General features: G+C 38.5%; 1 protein-coding gene across 5 annotated transcripts in view; it reads right to left on the bottom strand.

Annotated features, from left to right (window-relative positions):
* Positions 1-24,454, bottom strand: part of tbc1d14 (TBC1 domain family, member 14) — a 138,936-nt gene that overhangs the window by 28,921 nt on the left and 85,561 nt on the right. For 4 of the 5 annotated variants that reach the window (XM_051928218.1, XM_028801875.2, XM_028801874.2 and 1 more), the window contains one exon: positions 12,506-12,624. In XM_051928218.1, the coding sequence (XP_051784178.1) occupies positions 12,506-12,624 (119 nt within the window). Of the gene's footprint in view, positions 1-12,505; positions 12,625-19,113; positions 19,444-24,454 lie in introns of those variants that run through there. The other variant, XM_051928219.1, reaches the window with a different exon arrangement.

Below are 24,454 nucleotides of genomic sequence, written 5' to 3'. Positions count from 1 at the left end.
CTTTGCAGCACCTCTCAAGCTCCATCAGGTTGGATGGGAAGCGTCGGTGCACAGCCATTTTAAGATCTCTCCAGAGTTGTTCAATCGGATTCAAGTCTGGGCTCTGGCTGGGCCACTCAAGGACATTCACAGAGTTGTCCTGAAGCCACGCCTTTGATATCTTGGCTGAGTGCTTAGGGTCGTTGTCCTGCTGAAAGATGAACCGTCGCCCCAGTCATCCAGGATGTCTCTGTACATTGCTGAAGTCATCTTTCCCTTTATCCTGACTAGTCTCCCAGTCCCTGCTGATGAAAAACATCCCCACAACATGATGCTGCCACCACCATGCTTCACTGTAGGGATGGTATTGGCCTGGTGACGGGGGTGCCTAGTTTCCTCCAAACGTGACGCCTGCCATTCACACCAAAGAGTTCAATCTTTGTCTCATCAGACCAGAGAATTATCTTTTTCATGGTCTGAGAATCCTTCAGGTGCCTTTTGGCAAACTCCTGGCGTGCTGCCATGTGCCTTTTACTAAGGAGTGGCTTCCGTCTGGCCACTCTACCATACAGGCCTGATTGTTAGATTGCTGCAGAGAGGGTTGTCCTTCTGGAAGGTTCTCCTCTCTCCACAGAGGACCTCTGGATCTCTGACAGAGTGACCATCGGGTTCTTGGTCACCTCCCTGACTAAGGCCCTTCTCCCCCGATCGCTCAGTTTAGATGGCCAGCCAGCTCTAGGAAGAGTCCTGGTGGTTTCGAACTTCTTCCACTTACGGATGATGGAGGCCACTGTGCTCATTGGGACCTTCAAAGCAGCAGAAATTTCTGTAACCTTCCCCAGATTTGTGCCTCGAGACAATCCTGTCTCGGAGGTCTACAGACAATTCCTTTGACTTCATGCTTGGTTTGCGCTCTGACATGAACTGTGGGACCTTATATAGACAGGTGTGTGCCTTTCCAAATTATGTCCAATCAACTGAATTTACCACAGGTGGACTCCAATTAAGCTGGAGAAACATCTCAAGGATGATCAGGGTAAACGGGATGCACCTGAGCTCAATTTTGAGCTTCACGGCTACAGGCTGTGAATACTTATGTACATGTGCTTTCTCAATTTTTTTTATTTTTAATAAATTTGCAAAAACCTCTAGTAAACTTTTTTCACGTTGTCATTATGGGGTGTTGTGTGTAGAATTCTGAGGAAAAAAATGAATTGAATCCATTTTGGAATAAGACTAACATAACAAAATGTGGAAAAAGTGATGCGCTGTGAATACTTTCCGGATGCACTGTATGCTGTGTGTTAATATGGTGCAGGTTTACTTCTGTTAGTTTTTCATTTAGATGTACAGTAAGAAAGTGGATACTATTCTCATGTTGTTAGGCACATTTACTGATTCTGTTGTTTTGAGTATCAAAATCTGCATTCCATATCAAATCACTTAACAGCAGTCCTTTCACCTCCTTCTGAAGGAGTGTGAAACTTTGAATGCATATTTTACAATTAGTATTTTCACAAGCATAGCTACTTATTCTTTCAGGCTTACATCATTCAATTCTTTCACTATCATCCAACAGAACAGCAGCACTTTCAGTCTGGCACTCATTCACAGCAGGAGGCTCGCAAGATTTCTAACTTTAGCAGTAGTGAGTTGTAGCTGAGGGACGGCAGCCTGGTTAGTGAGTCACGCAATAGTTTAAATGGGAAGACTGCAGGTATATGCCACTATGGTGCCCCCATGATTTCTTGTTCTTTACACTGCACTTTTAAGTGGCTCACTATCCTTACAACGATCGCTCACTGTGTCCACACAAATTGCAATTCATTTGAGACTTTGGTTGGTTTGCCTGTTTTAAAGGGTCCCCTGAAGCCACTCATATGAGTGATGGAATATCAGCTTATATGGTGTGTGACTGATTCCCAGGCCAAGGCAACCTGTCAACAATGTTGCAATATTTTTCATTCACCAACCATTTTCATAACCTGCTTATTGTGGGCAGTGTCTCAGGGCAACTGAAGCACATCTTTGAGATGTATTATTTTACATAACCAACACAAGATTTGGGCACTGGAGAAGGAAAGTGGCAGCGTGGCAGTACTTGTTTGGTTGTGCATGATGGTGATTGAAGTGGGCCTGTATCAGTGGCGTTCAGTGCTTCATGGGGATCACCCTTTCCCTTCGATATCAAATATAAACGCACCACAACCTCCAAGAGGGATCCCCGTCAGTTTGCCATGCAAAAACAACTAATTGGAACATTCAATTTTACTTTATTTTTTCTGCAGCCATGTCGTTTGCATACATAAGCAAAATATGTGCTGCAGTCAAACCATAATAAAACAAAATTACAATTTTTTTCTATAATGCATGCAAGTCACTTTTTTTGCTCCAAAGATGGTAGAAAGAACTGAAGACTCCCTGTCTGAGTGAGTAAAAGTAATCTGTAACCTCAACTTTCCTGTTGGTAGACATTCAGATCAATTTTAGGAGGCAGATAATGTTAAAGTTTTCTGCCAATATGGCACTAACATTTGTAGAATTTTAAATGAACCTGGAACAAGTCACCGTTGAATCATTGTAATACTACCAGATATCCCTTTGTGTGCTTGACTGCAGCAACCTGTGAGACAACAAAACTAACTCCTGCATCCTAAGCTAATATGCCCCTGGCACCATTTCCTCACCACCTTGTGTAGACACTGTTGTGGTACATGGGTAGAGCAGCTAATTATTCTTAATCCCCTCTTTCTCTCCAAGCAAGGCACCCCACACAATGGCATCGAAAATTGATGCTTTGAAATGACAATGTGAACTTTTAACACATCACACAGCTCTAGTGTGTGTTCACTTTTACAAAAGTTAAAACCACCAGAAAATGCTGAAACACTTTTGCAAATGTGATAAATGACTTTGTTACATGTTAAATAGAGTAGCACTACTTTGGAAAAAAATTTGGAATATGGCTCTGCTGTAGTAAAAATATAGTATGCCAGCTATGCAGTACCAATGAAAACACCATTCTAAGAGTCAGAAACTGAGCACTCTTATTTTGAATATTTAGTATGGAAGCCTATGAAATTCCATCTCATCTCATATAAAATTCATATTGCACTCTCTGTAATTTTTGTATTAATGTTTTAATGAAAAGTATAAGGCATTTTAGATGTGAATATTTAACAATTAAAATTTTCAGTGTATGAACACCTAATTGCACATCAATACCTGTGTAGTTTTATTTTAAATGATTTTTTTTAATAATGGGTGTTATTACAGTAGCTGCAAAGGCCTTGACTGTGGTTTGATTTTGAGGCAGGATGATTATCATGTGGGGTTTGGAAATTATCCTTGTATTTACATGGCTACTCAGACAACAGATGGATTATGAATAGATACTGTAGATATGATAGTGCCCTCAAATGATGTCTCAGTTTTATCTATTCAAAAAAATCTGTTAGGATCCCATTGTCATTCTGAAGAGCATGGATACATATACAGCAAAATACAAGAACAACTATTTGTAAGATGTATGGCTATTAACCTTAAGACCAATTTCTGAATCTACTAATGTAAGTGGTAAAGGTTCTAAATTGACAAAAGGCAGGGAAGAAAAAAAACTTGGTAGGTTGTTTATTAATACTGTTTGCCTGTCTAAGGCTGTGTATGCAGTGTTTATTCTGAAAATACAGCTGTATGCTGGTAAGTATTCTGTGCCACCTTTAGCACCCGGTGGAGTACTACATCTGAACGTTATAGGTGCCATGCCACAATGTTATGCAGCCAGTGAGCATGGACCCCACTTTGTACCTATAGAGGCTGATGATCAGAAATATAGACATAAAATGAACTGAGTAGTAAAGAGCCTTCATGATGACAACTACAAGGTGCTATGCCTAATTCATGTCATCTACCACTGTTATACCCTCTCAAAAGTATCCCTTCCAATGTGGAGTGTGACCTGCCTCCTGATGTCTATGACCATCTCCGATATTAAGGAAGACTGTTGTTTTGGCACCACTATGTCTGAGGACAAATCCCTTCTTTGTAAGCCACCTCACCATCTACTCAAATGTGTACCAAACAGAAAATTGGTTTAAAACTTAAAACTGCTTTGTATGCATATGAATTGTGTGCTTGTTCACCTTAATAAAAAGATGTGTGTGTCCGTCTGGTAGTTTGTCATTCCAACCGATGGCGCATCATCAACATTTGTAGTACAGTAATCCCTCCTCAATCGCGGGGGTTGCGTTCCAGAGCCACCCGCGAAATAAGAAAATCCGCGAAGTAGAAACCATATGTTTATATGGTTATTTTTATATTGTCATGCTTGGTTCACAGATTTGCGCAGAAACACAGGAGGTTGTAGAGAGACAGGAACATTATTCAAACACTGCAAACAAACATTTGTCTCTTTTTCAAAAGTTTATACTGTGCTCCATGACAAGACAGAGATGACAGTTCTGTCTCACAATTAAAAGAATGCAAACATATCTTCCTCTTCAAAGGAGTGCGCGTCAGGAGCACAGACTGTCAGAAAGAGAGAGAGAAAAGCAAACAAATCAATAGGGCTGTTTGGCTTTTAAGTATGCGAAGCACCGCCGGTACAAAGCTGTTGAAGGCGGCAGCTCACACCCCCTCCATCAGGAGCAGAGAGAGACAGAGAAAAACAAACAGTCAAAAATCAATACGTGCCCTTCGAGCTTTTAAGTATGCGAAGCACCGTACAGCATGTCGCTTCACGAAGCAGCTGCACAGAAGGTAGCAACGTGAAGATAATCTTTCAGCATTTTTAGACGAGCGTCCGTATCGTCTAGTTATGCAAACAGCCCCCCCTGCTCACACCCCCTACGTCAGGATCAGAGAAAGTCAGCGCAAGAGAGAGAGAGAGAGAGAGAGAGAGAAAAGTAAGTTGGGTAGCTTCTCAGCCATCTGCCAATAGCGTCCCTTGTATGAAATCAACTGGGCAAACCAACTGAGGAAGCATGTACCAGAAATTAAAAGACCCATTGTCCTCAGAAATCCGCGAACCAGCAAAAAATCCGCGATATATATTTAAATATACTTACATATAAAATCCGCGATAGAGTGAAGCCGCGAAAGGCGAAGCGCGATATAGCGAGGAATCACTGTAATGCATTTTCTTGGGAGACTACACTCCTTGTAGCAAATTCCTCTATTTAAAATGAGTTCCAAGGCACACAGAAGAACCTCTTTACCTTTACCTAAACAGTTTAATGCAATAGGTTTTGAAATGGATAGAATTTTGGCCCTAATTTGATCCCCTTTAATGATGGTGACTTTTATAAGCAAGGCAAGAGAAAATAACCACCTAGACTTGTTTAATACAATGAAACAAGCTTTGCACATATTAGAGAAATCCAAACATAATTATACATACAGTAGTGCTAATAAGTTTACAAACCCTGGTAGAATTTGTGAAATACTGGTCATTGTTTGGATAATATACTGCTCACAAAAATTAAAGGAACACTTTTTAATCAGAGTATAGCAACAAGTCAATGAAACGTCTGGGATATCAATCTGGTCAGTTAAGTAACAGAGGAGGTTGTTAATCAGTTTCAGCTGTTTTGGTTTTAATGAAATTAACAAAAGGTGCACAAGAGGGAAAACAATGAGACAACCCCCAAAACAAGAATGTTTAACAGGTGGAAGCCACTAACATTTTTCCCCCTCTATCTTTCCTGATTGTTCTTTCACTAGTTTTGCATTTGGCCACAGTCAGTGTCACTACTGGTAGCATGAGGCGATATCTGGACCCTATAGAGGTTGCACAGGTAGTCCAACTTCACCAAGATGGCTCATCAATACATGCCATTGCCAGGTGGTTAGCTGTGTCTCCCAGCACAGTCTCAAGGGCATGGAGGAGATTCCAGGAGACAGGCAGTTACTCTAGGAGAGATGGACAGGGCCATAGAAGGTGCTTAACCTATCAGCAGGACCGTTACCTTCTCCTTTGGGCAAGGAGGAACAGGATGAGCACTTCCAGAGCCCTACAAAATGACCTCCAGCAGGCCACTGGTGTGAATGTCTCTGACCAAACAATCAGAAACAGACTTCATGAGGGTGGCCTAAGGGCCCAACATCCTCTGGTGGGCTCTGTGCTCACTGCCTGGCACCGTGGCGCTCGACTGGCATTTGCCATAGACTGCTAGAATTGGCAGGTCCACCACTGGTGCCCTGTGTTTTTCACAGATGAGAATGTGAAAGGGTTTAGAGAAGCTGTGGAGAATGTTATGCTGCCTGTAACATCGTTCAACATGACTGGTTTGGTGGTGGTTCAGTGATGGTCTGGGGTGGCATATCCATGGAGGGACGCACAGACATCTACAGGCTAGACAATGGCACCTTGACTGCCATTAGGTATCAGGATGAAATCCTTGGACCTATTGTCAGACCCTATGTTGGTGAAGTGGGTCCTGGGTTCCTCCTGGTACACGACAATGCCCGGCTTCATGTGGCGAGAGTATGCATGCAGTTCCTGGAGGATGAAAGAATTGATACCATTGACTGGCCCACATGCTCGCCTGACCTAAATCCAAAACACCACCTCTGGGACATTATGTTTCGGTCCATCCGATGCTGCAAGGTTGCCCCTCAGACTGCCCAGGAATCAGTGATGCTTTGGTCCACATCTGGGATGAGATCCCTCAGGACACCATCCATCATCTCATTTGGAGCATGCCCCGATGCTGTCAGGCATGTATACAAGCACGTGGGGGCCATACAAAATACCGAGTACGATTTTGAGTTGCTGCAATGAAATTTCGCCAAAATGGACTAGCCTACCGTTTCATTTTTTCAATTTGATTTTTGGGGAGTCTGAGTTCAGCCCTCTGTAGGTTGGTAATTTTCATTTCTATCAAATGATGTGGCATCCTTTCATTCCTAACATTATCCAGTTCATATCAGTATAGATATCCAGCATGATTTTTTCCACCATTGAGATCTGATGCGTTTTCAAAGTATTTCTTTATTTTTTTTTTGAGCAGTTTATAAGTAATAATGCAGAAAGCTCTCTTTTTAACTAGGTAGTGTGCTGATGTGAAACAATATCACATAATTGTGTGGGCCCTTTTTAAATCATGATAACTGAAATCATCCAAATAGGCCTGACCAAAAGTTTATATACCCTTGAATGTTGAGGATGATAATATACATACAAGCTAACATACACAGGTTCAAATTAAGAGCAATTAAGGGAGGGTGTCCATACCTGTAACTTATTGTAATCAGTGTGTGTATAAATAGTGAATTTAAATTGATGCAGAGCTGCACTGACTTTGCTGGATACCGAGCCATGGGGGAAGCAAAAGAACTGTCAAAGAACCTGAGAGAAAAGGCTAAATTGCAGAAATCATGAAAAGGATATACAAATATATCCAGAGATCTGAAAATAGCTCTCAGTAGGTATTAAAAAACATTTTTTAGGTGTTCTGTTGTTACCAAACAGCGGTCAGGCAGACCAACCAAGATTTCAGCCACAACTGTCAGGATCTTTGTTGAGATGCCAAGAAAAACCCACAAGCCACTTCAGTTTAAATACAGGCTTTTCTGCAAACAAGTGGTGTTGCTGTTTCAAGATGTACAATAAAGAGGCACTCGAACAAAAACAGGCTGCACAGCCAGGCTGCAAAAAAAAAAAAAAAATCCTTTATTGTGCCAAAGCCACAAAACAGCCCACATACAATATGCCAAACAGCATCTAGACAAGCCTCAATTTCTGGAACAAAGTCCTCTGGAGTGACGAGACCAAAACTGAACTTTATGGTCACAACCATAAATGCTACGTTTAGGGAGGCGGCAACAAGGCCCACAATAAAAAGTACCCCATCCCTACTGTGAAGTATGGAGGTGGACCTCTACTGTTCTGGGGGGTGTGTGAGTTATAGCAGCAAAGGTAACAGTGAAAATTGATGTCAAGATTAATGCAGCACGTTACCCAATAATATTGGAGGACAACTTGCACTCATCAGTCCGGAAGCTCTGCATTGGATGCACTTGGATCAACATGACAATGATCCTAAGCACAAGGTCAAGATGACCCTTCTGTGGCTGCAGCAGAAAAAAGTGAAGGTGCTGGGAAGGTCATCACAGTTTCATGACCTCAATATCATTGAGGCACTTTGGATAATCTCAAAAGTGGAGCTCATGCAAGAGAACCCAAGAAATTACAGGACCTGGTGGCTTTCTGCCAAAAAGGGGCAGCTCTACCACCTGAGAAAATCAGAGGCTTCATCCACAACTATCACAAATGTCATCACTGTCACTAAAGGGGGCAATACACAGTATTAATTACTAACGGCATGCAAACCTTTGAACAGGGACCATTTCATTATTTTCCTTATTACTATGTTTTATTTAATTATTGTGCTATTCTGTGATGCCTTTATAGTTTAACTTGGATTCCATTCAAAATAAATGGAATGTATTTTACCTGGTCACTCATCTTTTTAGTATGGTACACATCTTAAAAATTTTGCCAAAGTATGTAAAACATACGGGCACAACTGTATATTCACCCATAGAATATCCTAACTGAAGGAAAGAAAATAAACAACAATTTAAAGGGTAAATACTGAATAGCCACCTCTGTAACAGAACTGGCCTAGTACAGAAACAAAGAAGGGAAAAAAATAACACCTAATTATAGGCAAAGCATCAATATAACCAGCACACACACATTGGGGGAAAAAAGTATTTGATCCCTTGCTGAATTTGTAAGTTTGCTCACTTACAAAGAAATAAACAGTCTCTAATTTTTATGGTAGTTTCACTTTAGTCGAAACAGAAAACCAACCAAAAATCCTGGAAAAACACATACATAAAAGTTAAACTGATTTGTACGTCATTGAGAGAAATAGGTATTTGATCCCCTACAACCCAGCCAGAATTCTGGCTCCCACAGACTGGCTGTATGCCCATGTGACACACAGATTACAATCAATCAAGCAATCAATTACAGATAATCCTAATATCAATTTATAATGTGTATAAAGCACACCTGTCCACAGAATCAGTTTCCTCCATTCCAACCTCTCTACAACCGACTCTTTGGTCTTGCCCATGGTGGAATGGAATAATGAATTTAGACAAAGGATAAACCCTCAGATTTACAGATGGGCATACAGTCACCTTCCAAAAGTATTGGAAGAGCAAGGCCAATTTGTTTTTGCTTTACTTGAAGACAATTGTGTGAGATCAAAGGATGAATATGGGAAGAGAGATTAGAGTCAACTTTTATTCCCTGGTATTTGCATCTAGAATTGTTAAACATCATAGAACATAGCACATTTTGTCTCAAACCACACTTTAATAGCATATTATATAAAAATCTCACAACTAGTTGTATCCTACAATTCTTTGAATTATTTTGAAGAGTGGGAGTTTCATACAGTAAAAGAACTTTAGTATTATACTACTTTGCTATTAACAACAACATTCAAATGAATAGCAGAACAGTCAAATTGTCTCCTACATTTTATGGACAATTTATTTAATCCCTAAATATTAAATGCATTTCTGTTTCAGTTCACTATTTTAAAACAGGATAGTGCAAGCGGACTCCTGGGTTAAAATCCCATCCTGGTTGAAGACTAAGTGGAATTTACATTTACTCCCTGTATCCACAAAGGCATTTGCCAGGTAGTACAAGCTTTCTACTAAAACCAGGACAATCAAATTTCAAAAAAGTTAAGTCAAAAGTTAACAGTTAGGACCAGGTAATATTTATTTTGGAATGCTTAGGAAGACTGCATTGTAGATATGCTATTGATACTTATTTTGCAAAATTCACTGCATGTGGGGGAAAATTCATAAGGATTTGAAGCTACCAAATACTCTCCCATTGCATAAAAAGGTGTGTGGGCAGATCCAAGTAACTATAGGCTAGTGGGCTTAACATGCATAAGGCCGGGGATATACTCAACGTTATGCAATGAGTGTGCTTGAGGACGCTGCTGCTACGCAAACAGTGTACGGTCTATACTTGAATATGTATATTAAGTAAATCTGGAGGATTCCACCAGGTGTTAGTGTGGGAATTCATCATGGAGAGAAAACAACATTCGGTTTTGCTGTGTTGTGAGCTGAGGTATGAAAGAAGTTAGATAATTCTTTGCATTCTGAAGAAAAAAAAAGCAACAATGACACAGACCTTTAAATGTACTGCATCATTACAATGACAAATATGCAACACTTGTATTGCCTATGCATGAAATGGATGAGGGGGAAAAAAAAAAGGCACCATGAATACATTCGTGTGTCAGTATTTAAGTTTGATGATTTGCATCACCACATCGAACCATTCATCAAACATCAAAGCACGCAAATTTATCCTGTTGGAGAGTTGAACCACATCAGAACGCTGGGAACGTGTGGCAGTCATGCTGCATGCGTGTATGCATTCTGTGCGTGAAGTATAAACTGACCCTAACATGTAAATGAATGTAAGCTATTATTAAGGGAAAGATTGCTAATACACCTGTTCTTAACAGGCTGCTCAAACAGAATGGGCTCAGACAGGAGAAATCATTTTACTAACATGCTCTAGCAACAAATGCACATAACAAGAGATACATATATTTTGATTTTCATAAGGTTTGTGATAGGATAACACGTGAAAGGTTGGTGACCTAAATAAAAGCGGTGGTTTGGTCATAAAATTTGCTCAAACACAGGATGCCAAAGGTTAAGAGGAGGGAAATCTTTTCAGAATAAGGTGACCTTGGGTTGATTTGTTTGGAACCTAGTTTTGTAAAACTTGATTTGCTTGTATGGGATGTTATTTGATTTTTATATATTCAGTAAAATGTTTATATTAAAAAAAAAACAAAAAAAAAAAACACACACACTAGGTGATGTTGAAATGGGTGTCCCTCAGGACTCTAAATGTGTATAGATAAATTCCGACACAAATGGCAGGATTTATAAAAGAAAACTTGATTGGGGAACATGCGTATATTTAGGGCAACTCTGAATCATGGAAAAACAGAAATAATCAAGTAGGAAGTTCAAGCCAAACCAGCTAAACGATGGCTCTTGAAAATTATTAATATCACTGAGCCATTACTATAATGTGTGTTGATGTGACAAACACATTACACCTCAAATATATAAATATGATGCACAGACTGTTTTTTTCCTTTTTTAGAGGGCCAATACTACATATTTGTACTGAAGAACTATTTTTTTTCCCCAATTTATATTGGCTACCTGTTGTCACTCCTCAAGGACCTGGCTAACAGTTGAATAAAATCTCACCTAGGCTTCCTGTTAACCAACCAGTGAGGCGCTATATCCAGTTTTTGTATGGTATGGGTGTATATACATAAAACATAACATGTTTTTGCCAACTGCACTCCTGCTGTAATAAGGGTACCTAGTGAGAATGGAGCTGCTTTTGTTAACCATAAACAGTTATATTCCAGTAATGTAAAGTCATCAAAAACTATCTCAGTGGCCTGGGTCAACCCATGATTAATTTATTTTGAGGAAAACTTTGACAGATGTGATGGTGTTGTATGCTTTGGCTGACTTGTTGGTAAAGTATCCGACTGAACCCTTGATGTTTCATATGGCCTGTACTATTTATTTTAACAGCAATCATTTTATTACATGTTCCAGGTGACAGAGGCTACCCACTCAGCTGATGGTGCCCTACGTTTTGTCCAGACCCCAAGAGTGCAGAGGAGTGGCATTATATAATGCCACGCATGATCTTGTCTTCTCAGTTGTGAAGCACATTTATGCAGGTGGCGTGGTCTCAACGTGTCAGGAGGGAGCTACTCTACCAGCCAATTAAGCTCTGCATTGAGATTGCATATGTATAAGTGTGATTAGCATGCTCATATGGATGTTTCAAGGGCAATGTTGGAGGTGTGCAAGGCATTTGTGATTTATAACTGATAAATTGCATAGAAATACACCAGATTTTATAAATTTGATTTTTTTTTTTTTTTGGCATATGCAGATTTTCACGCTCAATTTCAGGCAAAAAATGTATAAATCTGGCCCTGGAAAAAATCACTAAGCAGTATTTTAGAGACTGGTAATTTACAGACTTAAAACTTGATGCTATCTTTGAAAAACAAGACAAACAGGATTAGGAAGCTTTAATAGTCTGTTCTTATCAAAAAAACTGCTCTTATGTTCAAACCACTTTCTATACAATTTCTAAAACTGCATTAAAGGGATCATCTGTTAACTATAATATTTTTTAAACTAGTATAAGGATGTCCCTCTAACTGAATTACCTAAACTAGGGAGACAAATGGCTTTCCATAAATGGGTAACTGATGATTAATAGTCTAACAAAATCACCCAAGCCTTAGAAACAAATTGATGGAATCTGTTTACTTGGGTACTTTTTACCAGTTTGCAAGCAAGCCCAATAATAGGAATTTAGGCAACAAAAACATGATCCGACTGTTAGTTGACAAAAGAGATGTGAATACTTTTTGTTAATTTTGAATAGAAAAAGGCGTAAAACAAAAATGTGCAAACTCACGATGGTCGATCTTCAAGTATAAGAGCTGTGGTAGAAAGAGGTTCGAAATCCAAATTCCTTCTCACTGTCTGTTGAGGAGAAGGGGAATTATAAGACTGTTCAGATTTGTCTTCATATTCCTGAAAGAGAAACAAAACTAAAATGTCATTTTGTGGAGTACTACAAATCATTGATAACACAGTGACCTGTAACTACAAAAAAGAATAAATCAATAAGAAGGAACAAAAACAGGTCGTCTTTCCGTGGAAACTCAGTTTAAAAATAAACAAAATTAATAACACTTTTTAGAAGTCTGACTCTTTTTTACGATTGCTTTTATATGCATGGTTGGGAATCTGTGTTTAGAAAAAACATCTGAACAACTGTTAAAATCAGAAGCAGAACTAATGATCTGTTGTATCTTTCATTCACTGCACTGTATCTCAAACAAGTTAGAATGAAAGATCTTATGATTCTGTCAGACAACAGTCATTCATCAGTTTTGCAAGTTTAATTTATTGCTATCAGGGTATAGGTTCCTAATGGTGAAGAGCAACGGACTGAAGAACGGTTATCCCAAATGAATAAGCATTTTGAATTCAAGTATTACTACTCCTGATAGTTCTGAATTACTCCTCTGTGGAGTTAGAGAATATTATTTTAATTAGAAGAAATCTTATGGATACTGGTAAAGGTGCTAAAAATGATTATTCAGTATGCTGTTCTGGCCTTTTTCATGTAAATGTGTAACAGTCCAATTTTTGTACATTCCTGCTGCAAAGTCCTGATTAACACTAGAATTACCACAGTCTACGAAAAAACTCGTAGATCCAGCCCACCTAAAAACTGTTCTCACCTCTCTTTTGTCTTCTAAATGTGCTGATTAAGACGAGCAGCAAGTAGCCAGCTATTCCATCCCCCACCGTCGCAGAACATTCACTAAGTTTTCCCAGCTCATGCCTTGTTTGATTATCTGGGAGTGACTGAACTGCTGGAGTTTTAAAATGGAAATAGATCGTTATTTGGAATACACTCATTTCATGTGTGTTCCGTTTCTACAGTAATCTGTGTAAACACATTGCTAAAACAGAAACTTTTTCATATTTTAGTAATAAATGTTACAAAATGTAGGCATAAACTATAGAATGTGTGAAGCCTGAAGTCCAAACATCAAATAAACACTTTCACAAAAGGTTAAAGGATGCTACAACACTTTCCGTGGCTTAATGCTAAGATTTGCTGACTTGGAGCACAGCAACCCTGCCGTGCTACAGAAATGCTAGTTCGATTCCCAGCTTTGGAGAAAGAGGTTTTTTTTTTTTTTTTTTTTTCCTCCTCAAACGGACATAAAATTTATAAATTGGTAGGCACTGTAAATCGTTAAGTTTAAAATGCAGATCGCGGTTATTTCTGTTGATTAATTCATGCCTTTTACTTAGAGTCAGAACAGGAGCTTTTTCAGCTTCTGATCTGACTCAAACAGCGTCAGTATAACTTCACACCCAACCTGACGCTGTTCGCTTTCAAATAATATTGCATTACTTTGACGATGTTTTTTGATTGGTACTATTCGCGTCATAAAATGATTTCTTCAAAACATCACATATATTTGTCTCTTTTTTTAAAATGTGCGTTGTAGCACGCAGCAACTGGCCACCTGCATGTTCTTGCACACACTGAATAAGACAGCGCTATATGCAATCATCAGATTCAAATGTTAACAGTTATATAGCACGGAATGGAAATCAGCAGTTCTTAGCATTGCACCACGCAAGCTGTCATATCAACCGCCTACTGTAGCTTGCGCTTTTTTCTCTTCGGTTATAGTCTTGAATAAAAGTGCACTTGTTTTGTTATACTTTTACAACAACATATGTTCCTGTGTTTGAGCTATATGGGCATGCTCAAAAAATACATGTGTAATGCCACGAAAAGTGCATGCAGACACTTCAGTTCGCAAGCATTGGTACGACAATGCAGTCACAAATACACTGCAGAGCTATAGTGCGTCTTTATGTGAAAACAGCAGAGTCAGATGGGGAGTGTCTGATGATTGCATATAGCGCTGAAGTTACTACTCTTTACTATGCTTTCCTCTGCATGTCCTGGAGTACAAAAGAAACAGCGTACAGCAACAGGTGGAGACTGGCAAGATTGTGGGGAAAAAAAAAAAAAAAACGTGGTCGTATGTATTGTGATACACTGCAGAGCTATAGCGCGTCTTTATGTGAAAACAGCAGTGTCAGGTGGGGTGAGGGGGGGTGGTAGGGAAGGATCTTGAACGCGACAGGGAATGAAAAGTGAATTAAAAAAAAAAACAAAACAAAAAAAAAAAAAAACAAAGCTAACCTTTGCAAATATCATAAATGTGTTTACACAGATTACATGAAATACATGTTTTCCAAATAACGATTTATTATTTCCACTCTAAAACTCCACTTCACTCCCAGATAATCAATCAAGGCATGAGCTGGGAGAAGTTCGTGTACATTCTAAGTCGGTGGGGGGATGGAATAGCTGGCTGCTTGCAGTATGTCTTTATCAGTACACTTAGATGACAAAAGACGCTGGCGGAGAGGTGAGAACGGTTTTAAGAAGCGATTTAAGGTGGGCCGGATCTACGAGTTTTTTCGTAGGCTCTAGTAAATCTAGTGTTAAAATCTACCCACCTAGCTAACATGTAGAAAAGCAGCCACTCTATTTTGAAAAACGTTTGTTAGCCTCAATTTGGAGAACCTAGTTCTAAGCCAAGGGATGCATAGTGGTATATTTTTACAGCTGCCTTTTAGATCCTGGGTTTGAATCCCACAGCTGATGGTTGTCCATGTGGATTTTACATATTCTACCATACTGTTATGGATTTTCTTTCCATATTCTCAAAGTTGTAAAGATCACATTAACTGGCAACGGCATACTGGCACCATGTAAGCACATACATGTGTGGACCCTGTGCAGGGCCGTTTCCTGCCTCATGCCCAGTGCTTCCAAGATCTTAACATGACACCACCCCTCAATGAAAACCATGTATCTATTACTATAAACTAAAAGTGGTAAAATAAACGGTTTAAAAAAAGAAATTATGGTAGATATCCTTATATTGTTTACTTTTTTTTTTGTTACAAACTAAAAAAAAACATTCACTGTTCTGTGCTGCCTTTCGTGCATTTTTAAACTGTATTATTCATACTGCCTGCTTTATCCATATTACTAACCGAGAATGGTAAACCGGATGGCATGGACGCAGGTACACGGCAATGGGACCATGAGACGTACCGTGCAGGCGCGTACAGCTCAACTAATGGAAATAGCAAATAAAACAAATGTGCTGCTTGGTATTGTACAAACCGCCGAACACTTTACACCAAACTCAAACACAATACAGCTCAACTAACACATGGCCCCAGAGAACGGCTACAGAACAAACACACACAACAGGATTCGGCCCCCGGCCAAAGTCAAACCGGAGTACGGATGCCGCAAACGTCCACACTACACAGCATAGTGAAACCCGAGATAATACGGAAGGCGCAGGCGTCACCGCCATATTGTGAGTGGCACTACTGCGGAGTCAAGTTAGGAATAATGTGCTGCTTGGGATTGTACAAACCACTGAATGCTTTACACCAAATTCAAACACAATACAGCTCAACGATACACACACGAGCCCACCTGGATAAGATCAATGAACGCAGGCGCCTACAACGCGCGTCTGAAACTGCGGAAGCAAAGCAGGCACGGGTTCAAAACGAACGAGCTCGATAGACGGATATACAAACACGAGCCCGCCTGGATAAACAAAGCGCCCATAGCTGAGGACTAACGACACAGCCACACAGAAAAGAGGATTCTGCACTGCACCCCAGAGTCAAACATAAGACACTACGGGATCCGCAAAGGTCCACAAAGATAGTACGGAATATATAAGAGCACACCCATCAAAAAAAAAATCAATCATGTAAAAGCACATAGTACACACAAATCATGTGCTCTCAGCGCATATAAAGCGTATAAGGACAATACGGAGAATAGAGACCCAAAGGCATTGGAGAGAAAAAAAGACAGATAAGAGATTATGAAAGCAGTGGAATTCGAAAGGCTCAAACAAACGATGGCGCGATACACATGCAGACAAAGGTACAGAATATGAAAGCGGTAAAATTCGAAAGTATTGTAGCGTCCCAGCCAGGTTGAGGGCTTTTTGGTTTTAAGTGACTGTTAGGTCTGATCGAGGGAAGGCAGAGTACAGCACGGAGGACTGATAGCAGGGTATTGATTTGATGCAGTAAGAGGGGGCGTTGGAGAAGGTGCTAGAAAGTTGTGTTTGGGGTTAGGAAGTCAGCGATTATTCAAGTAAAACTTTTGTGACACTTTATCATGTAAGTCACTACAGTATCAAAGAAAAGATAGAAACGATTGCATTACCGCAAACAAAAGGTGATTAATCATCAGAACCAGGTGTAATTATTAAAATACCAGGACAAATTGAGGTCTGAAAAAAAGAGTAGACAACAAAGTCTTTTCGCATTCGCATCATTCAATGGACAAAACGTGGATTTACACAATAATGGACCATATGCCATGAGAATCTGTGGTCCCACAACAGTTAAAGGAACGACAAGTTAAATTTCAAAGAGTACACAATTCGGTCGGGTGTATATTGATGATCTCGGAGAAGCGATGCAAATTTTAACAGGCAAAGAGAAAGGTGATGTATATATTCCGCGAATAACATTACACACCAAAGGAGATCGTGATATGCCATTCGTAGTAAAATGTTTACAGTTTACCGTGAGAATAGCTTTTGCTATGACAATCAATAAATCACAGGGACAAACAGAAAAACTCGGATTATTTATTACAGAAACAATATTCACTCACGGGCAGTTATACGTTGCGTTGTCACAATGTGTCTCCAAAAAATGTTTAATGAAGCTTTAAAGTAAAAGTGAAAATAATGAAATTGAAACAATTCCAAAAACAAAATGTAAAATTATATATCCAATTAACCAAACACAGGGGTTGGCGAGCGAAGCGAGCAGGGGGCGAAGCCCCCTAGTAGATATCTAATTCACATTATGAGTTACCCTACTTAGTTTTAAGGCAAACTTCGGTTTGGATCTTGTACATCACAGTGATTCAACTATTTATATATAAAACACTGTTGCCAACATTATCCAAAATTAAATGCAGCTCTCATAAAAAGTAACAGTATCACCACAGCACGTTTGGCCACACTTAAAATCTCCACAACAATGTGTCATTTAAAGCACTAAGGAAGCAGAAGATTGAGGTCTTGCAATATAAGCATGGCCGTTAAAGATGCTTTACCTTTGGCATCAAAATGATGTAGCTTCCCTAAATAGAAAGTAACTTAGCATGTGTATGTGCATAAAACCCATTTGGCAAAGAAAACAATGCATCATGGATAGCATGTACGCATAATGTAAAAATACAAAAAAAACTACCACCCCTTTGCTGAAAACACTCAATTATAAACACTATTTTTTTCTTTACAACAATAGGCTTAAAGTATTTACTCCTTTCACACTCCCATGACAACAATTAATTCAAGCACTGCTCTACAAATCAGTGGAAGTGGAAAAACAATCTAAAAACATTACCACAGATCTAAATCCTTACACACATACTAGCAATACAACAAGGACAAACACATATGTTCTGACAATGTAAAAGGTAAAGTTACACTAAACCCTGGAGGCTGAATGGGCATAAATGTTAAGTAAATGCACAACTATCTTGGCATTGTTGTATCTGCCTTTAGGAACATTAACCCACAAAAGATGTGATAGTTTACAAAAAAAAAGTGTGATACATGATGCTTATGTATACAGTAAGAAAAAAATACTACCAAAAAAGAAGCTATTGTTTGCTTCTGTAAGAGGTGGATTAAATAAACATCAGAACACATGCAATGACAACTACCAGGACAACACTATCAGGAATCTGGATTTTAATTATGCTACAAAGGCCACCGAAACATCAAAGATTAGCACCATAAATTAACTCATTGCAAAAGTGTATATAAATAAGTGATTATAATATTAAAAGAAAAACCTGAATTAAAACTTATACACCCCTACAGAAGTTAAACATGATGCATAAAACCATATCAGAACTGAAATAAATTATCAAGGTGGGGTCTAGATACAATTAGATTGTGTCTGGAACAGAGAATACAGGAAAAACACAAATCTTAAATATCTTTTGAAAATAGTTAATCAAAATATAGTATCTCCAATTAAATATACATGCCCTGAAAGAAAAATATGGGAAAGGAAAATATCTTGTAAAAGTACTTGAAAAAAATTCAAGCATTACAATTTTAAATACAGAAAGAAAAATATTAGTAAAAACTATGAAATTGGAAGTACATTTAAAACAGTTTAGAAAAATTAAACACAATCTATTTCAATTATTTCTATAGGAAAAAAAGCCCAAATCTATTACTAAAATAGCATTATGTAATACTAACCTAGATACTAGATTAGGTTCCCATTTCAAAAATAACCTTTGAAGCTATTAAACTATTAAAAGGCAATCAAAAGTGAAAATTTAAAAATGCAAACATTTTTTTCATAAATGACAAAATCCATGAGCTGTGCTCTTACCATGAAAGCTGCTGTTGCTTACAATAAAGCGCATTCAAACCCTACTGCACTCGGCATTTCTGTTTCAGGCCTTGCAGTGGATTAGCTGAGAGAGATGGAAGGCCTGCTGAGCTAAGAGAAGCTGCATGATACACACAATAAGTAGGAGATATCTTAGTCACTCGAGTTTATGTAAAAACAAAGTACTTTTATATAGGAAACTAATCTAATATTATAAACAAGCTTCCTCCTTGCTTAAATCACACTGGCAAAAAAAGAAAGCCAGCAGTCATAATAATCATCACCAGATGGTTGGTTCATAATCAGTTCCTCTGTATTCTAGTGTAATGCCTTCTGGCCTGTGAAAATGAAGAGCTCAGCAGAGTGAATTAGTTCAGATGCCTCTTGGGTGTTACTGAAACAATGACGCATTTCTGCAGCAAACGCAGGTGGACAAAGCTATTGTAAATGCTAATCCCTTATTTAAAGGGCAGTAATCAGAGACAAGTGCTTTGTTAACAAGATCAGGAGAGCACAAATAGAAAGAAATGTGAACTGAAAACGGCATTACTAATACGTATGCACATGGGGAAATGTGCATGTTTTCTTTATTCAAAGGCAAGTCTGCCAAATGTTAAATGGTAGTTTCATGATAGGAAAACTATAATGTCCTTAGCAGGCAAACTTACCATTTTTTTGGCATACACGAGCAGCTTGATATGTCATTTGTTTTTAACACAACAGAACATAAAAATCACATTGTTTCTAAGTATTTTTGTGCACTTTTATTTTAATCAATAATAGCAGATTCAGCCTCTCCAGGTCAGTGAAACATATATAACCATGACAAAATACAAACCTCAGCATTTAGTACTAGATCTTTGTTTAAAAAAAGAAAAGGCATTATTTAATGTTAAAGCATCATTCTTTTAAGAGACTGCCGTCAATGATGTTCACTGCTCTTGAATAATGGAATTAAATACATTAGGAATGAGCTGATCAGTCTTATGTTTTCCAAGTTTCTGCCCATCAATTTCTTGTTGGCATTTGTTTTATAAAGTTTCACTCAAAATTTCAGCTAAAGACATTAGATTTTTCTAATGTAACAGGGGTGGTTGTGTTGGTACTTGTCTAATATTGCTCTGATGTTAAAATCAACATTTACATTATTAATCAAAATGAACATAGCTATTTTCAGATGGCCATGTATGTCCAAACAAAACACTAAAATCCATTACAATTCACAGATAATTTGAAACACTCATTCCTGTATTCTGAAGAAAGATCCAATTCAATAATCCCACTCTTGCAACGGATGAAAATTTTGCATCTTGTTGCCTCTGTGAAAAACCATATAAAAAGGTACAGTTATAAAAATGCCATCAACTGCACTTTCTATGACCCACGTAGCTGGTGCAAATCAAACCCACAAATATACTCCAAGGCTGTTAATTTTGCTATGTCCATTATGTATCACAGGAGCTGTTCATCTTTCCAGCCTTTGATAGAGCAATTCCCTGGGTTTTATTATAATTTATGTGCCTTGACCATATAAACATACACTAAAGGGAAGAGTACATTCTAAACTACACAATTACATGTTAATTTTGTGAAAATGTATTCATTAAAATAAAAAGTTCATCTCAAATCTTACAATTCATTATTGTTACTTGAAAAGCATTACAAGTTCTATTTTAGGTACTGCAATTTAATATTTGTAAAAAAAAAAAAAAATAAATTTGGTTAAGTGGTTGCCTCGATTTAGATTTTTTTTTTTTTTTTTTTTTTAAACTGTTATTTCACATATATATTTAAACTTTGTATTAGATGATCCTACCATATCCAAAGGCTAACTTTGGGGATTTAAAAAAGTGTTTACAGAGGTAAAAGCAATCCAGAAATTCTTAAACACAGTTTGGGAAGGAAAAAAAAATCCAACAGTGATGAATTTATGTTTGTGTTATTTAGCAATTTATTAACAAGCTATCTTCCCTTTCTAAAACAAGGAGGTCATAATGTGAGATGAAATCCTGGTGCCTTAGAAGCTTAATCACCATTCCATTATGAACACTTTCATTGAGTACTTTCAGCAGAAGTTCCATCATACTTATGGTAACACATATTTCCCTACACAAGTGCAACACAAGACTAGACTGGAATCCGCATGCTTCAAAAATTAAATATTTTGAATTGACAAATGCTTTCCAGATCTATTTATGCTTCCAAAAACTTTAGTAATTTAAAGCAAGATGGGGCCAACTATGCAGAACACATATAGAATATACATTTTTTTTTATTTAGTAAGCAGCTATACAAAAGTTTGTGCTTAAACTGTCAAAAAAAAAAAAAAAAATCACCAGTTCTCTCTTTACGATGGCAAAAAAAACAAACACTCGCCAGTTTACAAAAATTAGTATCAGCAAATGTACTGCATACTTGATGTAGGCGACTATTGATTTAAATCTGCAAACTCACATTCTTTAACATCCTGAAAACACACACAAATTTGTGATTGCTTGTGATCTTATCACTCTTTCTTCCAATCAGTGTATATTCACTGAAAGATCAATATGTCACAGGACAATTATTTACTAGGGCAGAAGGAAAGCCACATTTCAACAGCCATGGCACAAGACATTTCTACAACTCTCAACAGTACTTTAGTTGCAGAAACAGGCAAAAATATAACCAAGAATATTCAGTGTGCTCACGTACAGACTGTGTGTGTGGTATGGTAGCTGCACTTCTTCAGAAAGGAAAGTGCTCCACAGTGTCGTCAGGACAGTGGAGAGAACAACTGGTTGTACCCTCCCCACTCTGGAACAAATCTACACCTCCCAATGCCGCAAAAAAAGCAATAGACATTTCACAGGATTCATCACATCCTGGTCACTGCCTCGTCCAGCTTTTGCCATCAGGCAAGAGATACAGAGCAATGAAAACCAGGACAAACTGACTTAACAGCTTTTATCCAAAAGCAATCATGGCCCTGAACTCAGAATAAAACTGCTCATTCTTTCAATGTACAACATAGACCTTAAGTCAAACAGTGCAATTTGTATATATAACAAGTGCAATTTGTATATTTTGTAAAGTACTTTTATTACTTATTGGTTTATTATTTTCTCTCCTAGTCTTTTTAACTCTTATGCCTCACACTGAGTTGACTGCACCTTCAATTTCGTTGTTCCTTTGTAAAAGTGACAATGACAATAAAGATCTATCTATCTAAACAACTGACACTGTTCTCTATTTGCCTTCATAACAAAGAGATGCTTATCTTTGTTTTACTACAATACACATGGAACCACGACATATTTATACTATGACTTTCTCAAACCCAAGATTACTTTACATTATAAAATGGGGGTGTCCATCTCCGGTTCTGGTGGGCTGCGGGTTTTCATTCTCACTATCTTCTTAAATAGTGAGCCTTTTTTGCTGCTGATTAACTTGTTTTGCCTTAGTTTTAATTGACGTGACTCTGGCCCCTTAGTTGTTTCTTTTTCCTTAATGTGCAGCCAAACAATAATGAGACAAAAAACAAGCCGCCATATGACCAGTTCACCTGAAAATAAAGAAAGGTGAAGGTCTCGGTCATGTTGGGTGCGCATGTCACCAAAACATCTTGACGGTGGTCTTGGAAAAAACAGAACAACAACAGTCGGCTTTGGCAGAATGAGAGCAGCAACAAGTCCTGATATTCAAGAATGGCTTTAATTAACAGCAAGAATTGGCTTCTCATTAAGAAACCGGTTGGAGTGAAATTGGCTGGTGTTTGATGTTCCACTTTAGCTGGTCATCTGTTGGCTTATTTCACAACTTATTTCTGTTTGGCTGCCATTTAATGAAGAAACAACTCAGAGGACTGAATCCTTAAAAACAGGGCCATTAACATGAAGGGAAAAGAATTGGCAGTGAAAACTGGTCACTGATTAGGAAAAGGGTCAGAATGAAAACCTGCACCCACTGAGGCTCACCAGGACTGGAGTTGGACACCCCTGTTATAAACCAAACATTTTAAAATCTCCCACAGTGAGGTAGAATTTACTCACAACTGTAAAAACAGCAACTTTAACAGTTAATTTAATTAGGTCCTTGGATGTGCAACAGCTTCTTGCAGTTCTGAACTGCTTAAGTAGGTTAGAGAACAGTATGTTGTGTTCATATGCTATTAGGATTGTTGAGTTATCATTTGTCAATTCACACCAATAAGGTGAAGGGTCAGGGGGAATGTCACAATTCATGAAAAAAAATTAATTCAGTAACAAAGTTATTTCTTAATTTTCCACTGGAAGCTATTGCTTTGTAGAATGTTTATGTGAAGTTTTAAAATGGGGAGTGGTTATTTCCTGCATTTTTTAAAGCATTTTATTACCCACTACAGTTAGCTCTGACAGGGCGTGCAAATTAGTTACATTCAGGTTCTGACATTCGGCCCATATCGAAAGAAAAGGGGTTCTCAAACATTTCTTTTGGGATACCACCCATGGGATCTGAAATGTTTCAAAGTAACATTTATGCTTTTGGGGGTGGCACGGTGGCGCAGTGGGTAGTGCTGCTGCATCACAGTTAGGAGACCCGGGTTCGCTTCCTGGGTCCTCCCAGCATGGAGTTTGCATGTTCTCCCTGTATCTGCGTGGGTTTCCTCCGGGTACTCCGGTTTCCTCCCACAGTCCAAAGACATGCAGGTTAGGTGGATTGGCGATTCTAAATTGTCCCTAGTGTGTGCTTGGAGGGTGTGTGTGTGTGTGTGTGTGTGCACCCTGTGGTGGGCTGGCGTCCTACCCAGGGTTTGTTTCTTGTCTTGCGTCCTGTGTTGGCTGTGTTAGTTGTATTGCTAACAGACTATATGGGCATAGAATTATCATATTCAAGGATCTGCAATTTTTACTGATCTCTACTATTTTCAGCTGTCTTTTCAGGTTCTTCTGTGTTGGCGATTTGCACCACCATCGCCACCACCTGATCAAGGCACCATGCATCCACCTGTGATGATGGAGGGTGTCTCAGAATTCCACAAGATCAACTTCTTCAAATCCTACCTTGCCTGGAAGCCTGGAAACAGAGGACTGATTTAAGAACATGTTAGATGGAATTCCCAGTCGGGACTGGGCGGTCCGCAGATTTTATTTTTTCTCCAGCATAACTATTTTTTTTTTCCTATATTCCCAACCATCTGACCTAAATAAATGTTGTTTATCTGCATCCCCCAGGGGTTTAACAAGATAGCTTTTCCTTGTGTTTTAATTTTTTCTTACGTATATTTGTTTTAGGAGTATTTTTAAATGCGTGAAAAGTGGGGTTTGATAGAGAATTTAAATTGGAAAGCCAAAAATTTACATGCTTTCAATTTTCAAAC

This window comes from Erpetoichthys calabaricus, chromosome 5 (genome assembly GCF_900747795.2).
Source record: "Erpetoichthys calabaricus chromosome 5, fErpCal1.3, whole genome shotgun sequence".
Classification (NCBI taxonomy): domain Eukaryota; kingdom Metazoa; phylum Chordata; class Cladistia; order Polypteriformes; family Polypteridae; genus Erpetoichthys; species Erpetoichthys calabaricus.
Note: the sequence above shows the minus strand (reverse complement) of the source record. Positions and strands in the feature narration are given on the sequence as shown.